Source organism: Gossypium arboreum, chromosome 2 (genome assembly GCF_025698485.1).
Source record: "Gossypium arboreum isolate Shixiya-1 chromosome 2, ASM2569848v2, whole genome shotgun sequence".
Lineage (NCBI taxonomy): Eukaryota > Viridiplantae > Streptophyta > Magnoliopsida > Malvales > Malvaceae > Gossypium > Gossypium arboreum.
The window spans coordinates 75441894-75449314 of NC_069071.1; the positions used below are offsets into that span (position 1 = coordinate 75441894).

The 7421-nt window shown below is 32.9% G+C and overlaps 1 protein-coding gene across 1 annotated transcript; it reads right to left on the reverse strand.

Annotated features, from left to right (window-relative positions):
* Positions 1 to 5509: 5509 nt before the first annotated feature.
* Positions 5510 to 6238, reverse strand: LOC108466260 (uncharacterized). The gene has a single exon (XM_017766599.1). The coding sequence runs from the start codon at positions 6236 to 6238 to the stop codon at positions 5510 to 5512; it is 729 nt and encodes a 242-aa protein (XP_017622088.1).
* Positions 6239 to 7421: the final 1183 nt, after the last annotated feature.

Here is a 7421-nt window from a genome sequence, read left to right on the forward strand (position 1 = left end):
GACTCAATCAACATTCAACCTCACTTTTATATAGGCTTAATTCATAAATTGCTCCTTAAACTATATTCGATTTTTTTTTTATCTTGATACTTAAAACATTTTTTAATAAAAAATGATGCCTAAATATTTTTTTCACTTTGATACCTTCGTCAATTAGTTATCAGTAAACAATGATCAAGGATCACATAACGACACAAGGCATAAAAGCATTGAAGAAAATAGAGCTCAATCTAGAAAGCACCGGTTATGAAGACACTGACTGAACTACTTTTGTCAGGAATCATACGGTTTACTTTATTTAAAGAGTGTTAGAAATCCTATTTGTTAGCAATCCTTACTGTTTTTGTACCTTGGATATTCAAAAGATTGTTGTATGTAATCCTCTAGGTCTATAAATAAGAGGAAGCTTGTAAATTCGGGGCAGATTGAACCTATTAATAAAGTTACAATATGTTCTTTCTAAATTTTCTTCGTCTTCCTTATCTGAGTTAGCTATTTGAATAATAGTTTATATGAATCTCCTATGAGTTTTAAAGTACACTCTATACCATATTTATATGTATTCTACATATCAAAAATAAAACTTAGACCATGATGCTAGTAAGATGATAAACCTATGAAAATGTCACATCCCAAAATTAGGGATAGAAGAAATAGGGATACGGTTTAGATTTTAAAGCATAATAAGAATAGGGTAAGAAAATTTTGAATGCCTTAAAAATTATTGTTGATAAGAAAATAATAAGAATAGACCATTAGGCTTAATGGTTAAGTGTTAGGCAAGTTAAGGTCCTAGGTTTAAACTCTCTTGATTGCACTCTTTTGTTAATTTTTTTTCCAATTTCCTTTTATGCTTGGTCAAAACTTTTAAAAACAGTTTCTTGAAGCCTTATGTTGAGAATGAGCCTGTTGGTTCAATAGTTAAGACTTAGCATCCCCTTTGATCCAAAGTTTGAAACCATTTGTGCACCTTCAACCAAACTGTTTTATTTTCTTATTTTACCCCCTAAAGTACCAAATTTCCAAACCAACCTAGACTGAAACTTGTATTTTTTTTAATTTAGTCCTTAATTTAAATCAATTTTAATTCTAAACTAATTCCTAATTCTATTTCAATTATGGAGGAAATTTTATAAATAGCCAATCTTTTCAAAACCTAGAATTTTTATTTAGAAAACTTTTCAAGAGAAACTCTCAAAATTCTTTCTCTTCTTCTTCTTCTTCTTCTTCATTCCCAAAACCCTTATTACAGTTAGGGTTCTTAAAAGTTCAATTTGGCCCCCTTTTTCTCCTCCATTTCCTAACCACATTACTCAACCAAAGATTTCAAGGTTTTCAATTGCATCCCCCTCCTCCCAGTGGTTGTCGAATTCTTCATCCAAAAATCAAGGTTTTTGTGTCTTCAATCAAGTGTGAGATCTAATTTAAGTCATTATGTATGATTAATTAGTTGAATCACTAGAAATTTGGGTTCAAGTCGAAAATACTAAACATGCAAACCCTCTTATGTAAATAAACCTGCGAACCCCTAGGTGAATTTGTAATATCCTGAATTAGGGCTTAATTGGAATAGTGGTTTTGTGACCACAAATCTGAGATAGAAATAATTATTTTACAATGATTTTGATGTTTATGATATGATTGCATGATTGTGTGAAAATTTCGTGATGAAATTCTATGCCTAAAGTGCTTAAATTGAAAGTAGGGACTAAATCGAATAAGTTGCAAAACTTGCATTCTAGAAGTTTTTAGTATGAAATTGTTTTGGAATATTAATGAGGAGGTCTTAAATAGCAATTTGACCAATTTTAAGTTCATGGAAAAAATTAGGACATGGAAGGAATTTTTGGAAAGTTTAGTAGTAAGGGTATTTTGGTCATTTAGTTATTAAAATGAATTAAAACAAAATTAAAAGCCAATTTTGTCCATCTTCTTCATTAGGCCGAAATTTCAAGGGTTCTCCATAGCTAGGGTTTGTTTCAAGCTTCCAAGCTCCATAGTAAGTGATTCCAAGCCCGCTTTTAATGTTCTTTACGCTTTTGGAATCTGGAAGCTCGATTAAGCTTATGCTAGCAATAATTCAACCTAGGGTTTATATTTGGAAAAATACCCATAGGTGAAATTTGTGTATTTTGATGTTTTATGATAGAATATGAGGTTTTAAATTATGTTAGACAACTTGTGCTACTGCTTTTAGTGAAAACGAGTAAAAGGGCTTAATCGGCAAAAATACCTAATAGTCACAAGTATATGTTAGAGAGAGAATTTGATGTTGCCATAGAAGGAAAAGTGATCAGCATGTTATAAAACATAAGAATAAGGAATAAAGTTTAATTCCGAGCCTAGGGCAAAAGTGTAATTATGCAAAAGTTTAGGGCAAAAGTTTAATTTTTTAAAGTTCGTATTAAATGCTGTTTTGATAAATGTATGTATTAAATAAGATTAATTTGGTATTATAGATCAAGAAAACGAGATTCAAGTCGTGATCGAGGAAAAGAAAAGATTGTGGACTAAATTGCAAAATCTTTATATTTTGGTACCAAGGTAAGTTCATGTGTAAATAATGTAGCATAAATGTTATTTTTAAGTTATTAATGTTAATTATATGATATGCTGATTTTTAATCGTGAAATATTATGCTTTGTGGTTAATGTTGAGTAATATGCAAATTATGTTTACTACTTGATAAATATGAATTGCTACCGAGTATCGGTTCCGATATTCCATGGAAGACGGCAAATGTGAGATCGAGGGAAAAAGCCCGTTTGAACCTTAGGAATAGATTAGGATACAAGTGACATGTCACTAGGATGGTTGAGCATCCGAACTGTTGAGTTGAGTCCGAGTTCACTTATGGATGCAAATGTCCGAACTCGTTGAGTTGAGTCCGAGTTCGTGAGATGTAACTAGGCATCCGAACTCGTTGAGTTGAGTCCGAGTTCATTTATGGATGCGAACGCCCGAGCTCATTGAGTTGAGTCCGAGTTCACTTAGGGGCGGGTTACATGATTTCTTGATTACATATGAGGCACTTATGTGCAAATTATCCGTGTATCCGAGTTGTATTCCGATGTGTTCAACGGGTGAAATTTCTAGTTTAATGGAAGAGCACTTAAGATATAAGTGACGTTTTGGGCAAGTGTTGTGAAATGGACACTTTGGACAGGTATGTTCTTAACCCTCGGGTTGAAAATAGATACAACAACGATAAGGTGGTAAGATGATGAATGATGTTTAAAGATGTGATATATGTTTTGGTGGTACCATGCTAAAGTTGTTTGGTATATTTGTATTGTTATGTTACTTGTTATTTACATATGAACTTACTAAGCATTTATGCTTACTCCTCCTCTTTATTTACTATAGTTTTGAACAAGCCATTTCGGGAATCGGACGGGTCGAAGGTTCGATCACACTATCCAAAGGACTTTCATCCGGGTAAATGGTTTGTAAAACTTAAGTATGGCATGTATAGCAATATACTTATTTTGTGTAAATAATTTTATGATATGACCATGTTTGGTTGAGAAAATGTTTGATATTGATAAGTCATGGTGATGGCTAATTTAGATCATGTTTGATATCATGGAAGTTTAACAGGTTATCTAGTTCATAAAAATTCATGGAAAGATGAAACTTGCCTTAAAATAGAATATTGCTGCAGCAATGACATGAATTTGAAAAATCACTAAAAATAGTATAAATGAAACTAAATAATGAGTAAGTTATGAAATTGAAGCTTAATGAGTCTATTTTCATATGGATTGAACAAAACGGGCATATAAATTATATTTTATGAGATATTTAAACTTTTGTGAAACAGGGCCAGAGTGATTTCTGGATCCCTGTTCTGACTTTAAAAATTCATAATAAATTTTAAAAAAATAATTAGAAGTTGTTCTTTATATGTACTGATTTATTATTGAGTCCAGTTTTAATAAAAATAAACCTCGTAGTCATTGAAATTCTGTATAGAGAGATATCTGATTCGTAATACACAGATGTCAGAGCAGTCAAACCCTGAAACAGGGGAGACTTTAACTAATAAACTGTACTAATTGGCCCAACGAAAAATTCTAGAAAAAAATTAGTAAATAGATATATGAGTCGAGATTTTTGGAAAATTTACGGATCTTGATTTCGAGTTTCGTAACTCGAGATATGATTTTCCTTGTAACTGTGACGCGGGTAGTTAGAAAGCTGTGAATGTAGAAACAAATGATTTGAAGTTCTTAATTTGATAAATTATGTTCGGTAACCCCTCAAGCTCGACTCCGGCGACGGTTTCGGGCGTGGGGGTGTTACAGAATTGTCATGTGATCCCTTGGTAAATATTGTGCAAACCCTTTACACTATGTTTGGTTTGTTGTAATGGAATAGACCTGTAGTAGAATAGAATTGTAATGGAATAGAGCTGTAATCAATAATTCAATTGTTTGGTTGAATGGAATAGAATAGAGCTATAATGGTATTCTTGTGTTTGGTTGAATGGAATAGATGTAATAGCATAAGGGAAAATGCTTAAATAACCAGAGTACCATTGGTAGATTTTTTTTAGGTAGATGATTATTGTTATTGTTATTAAATTTTAATAGGATTATTATTAAATATAATTTAATAAAAATAAAAATAAATAATTTAATTATATTTTAATATAATCATTGACTAATTTACCTATAAAGGCCCATTTCCAAGTATATTTACGAAAATGGGCCAATTTCTGCATTATTTATCGAAAAAGGTTGATTTTGGCAAAACGCGTCCACGTAAGAGCATTTTAGGGGGAAATTTCATCAAAACGAGCCTCTGAGGGAGCGATTTTGCCATATCAGCACAAAATGCACTGACATGACGCATTTTGCTGACATGGCAGCAAAAACGCACTGACATGGACGCACTGTTGCCCGTTATCGAATTGAATTTTCAAAAAAGGTCTCTTTTAAAAAAATTATAAAAATAGACAAATTTTTTTTGAAAATTTACGAGAATAAGCCTTTATAAAGACCCAAAGTGGTAACACCATTTTTTTTAAGGTGTCACCAAATTAATATGAAAATAAAACTAACAAAGTAGATCTTTATATAGACCTAAAGTCTCATTTCCCTTGTTTTCTTAAGCAATGTGGGATATGAGACATGTGTATATATAGACTCATGAATAGGTTTGCAGCTTGTTCCTGAACAATGTGGGATTCCTTCATCTTTTAACTTACAACATAAGTTTAAAGGCTACACTATATTACATATATATATTGATATGAATACTGAGAGTTTTATTGAATAAATAAAGAAAAAATTACAAAATAAGGGAAAAACAGTAAAGCAATAAACCACCCTTAGCTGTAACACACCAAAGAAAACAAACAGCCAGACCATTACTCTCGGCAGCTTTGTGGGAAATTGGAACGACATAAATAAACCCACTTTCAAGTCAATAACTAAAACCAGCAGCAGAGAAAGAAAAAAACAAAACATTTCTCAAAAAAATAAAACCCAGCACATCCAATCTCTCAGATATGAGAAACCAGTCTCGAGAGATCTATAGCCAAGTGAATCTCTGCTGCCGTTGGTAAATCCTCCACCCAAAACCTGTCTTCCCGCATCGACATCCTTTCTTTTGCTAACATATGAGACACTATATTCACTCGTCTATCAATATGGTAAAAAGAGATGTGCTGAAAAGAGCTCACCTTTATCTTTATTTCTTCAATGTAAGTCCCCATATCTGAAAAATTTGGTAGTACTTGGTTTATTTTGACAATCATGGTCCTAGAATCACCCTCCACTTTAACATGAGTAAAACTCATTTCCCTTACAAAATCCAAAGCCTGGAGATAAGCTATAGCTTTTGTTGTAAAAGAGTCAGAGACAAATTTATTAAAAATAGATCCGCATCCAATAGGCAAACCTCTACTATTCTTGATAACAAAACCAGAATATGAATGGTGGAGTGTTGTTTTGAACACAACATCAAAATTCACCTTAACAAAAGGTTCTTGAGGGGGTTTCCATATAGAGTTCATTGCATTCATCGGAGCAAGTATTTTATCGTTCAACTCCCTCATTTCCTTTATAATACTGAAAATAATAGAGCAAATATCTTGGAATGATTGTCGCTTTCCTTCCATTGTGCTCTTATTGTTGGCTTGCCAGAGTGCCCAGGAAGTGGTTACAGGAATTTCACCAAAGTCATGCTTTCTGTTTTGAAAAACCAAATTAAGCCAGGTGCAGAAATCCATATTTTCATTAAAATTTGACCAATCAACACCGCTTGATCGCCAAACATTTTTTGTAGGGCCGTACATCAGAAGAGTATGCATAAAATTCTCAGGGACCCCACCACAGAAAAATTGGGGATGAACTTATTCTTCTATTATAGAGGTTAACTGCAGTAGGAATATACTCATATGTAAATCGCCAAATAACGATTTTGATTTTTGAGGGAAGATTTAAACCCCAAATCTTCTTGTAAATTCCTGTGTAGTTAGTATTCGTATTATCGTTAATGTGTGATTCAACAAGACAACGATTGTAACACCCCTAACCCGAGACCGTCGCCGGAGTCGAACACGAGGTGTTAACAAACTTCAAACCACTTATTGATAATTTCCCAGAAAAGCTGCCAATCTGTGTACTAGTCGCTTCAAAAATCATAACTTGAGTTCTACAACTCAAAAATCAGTTTCGTAATTTTTCCCTGAAACTAGACTCATATGTCCATCTAAAGATTTTTTTCTAGAATTTTTGGTCAAGCCAATTAGTACAGTTTATTAGTTAAAGTCTCCAATGTTGCAGGGGTCGACTATGCTGACCTTCGTGCGTTGCAACTCGAATAACTCCCTGTGCAGGGCTTCAATACTGATGCCGTTTGTTTCTGTAGAAACTAGACTCAAAAAGGAATCTATAAATATATGGCATGATTTCTAAATGTCTCGGGTTAATTTATAATGAATTTTCAAAGTTGGAACAGGGAATCCAGAAACCGTTCTAGCCCTGTTTCACGAAAACCCAAATATCTCTTAACATACAACTCATATGACTGTTTCGTTTCTTCCATATGAATATAGATTCATCAAGGTTCATTTACATAATTTATTCACTATTTAATTCCATTCCTACTATTTTTAGTGATTTTTCACATCCACATCACTGTTGCTGCCAGCATCTATTTCTAGGGTAGACTTTCTCTAACACATAGTTTCTATGATTCAACCACCCATTTTTCATATATAGTCCAAAATATAATCATGATGACCCATTCTAATGGCTGGTCATTGCCAAACATTTCCGTGCCTCTTAATGAGCATATACATACCAAATGATTATAACATTATGCTCAAAACATTTATAAGCCATTTTCGCATGGCTATTCAAAATTTTACATACCAAGTTCAAACAAAACATAATAGCCTATACATGCCG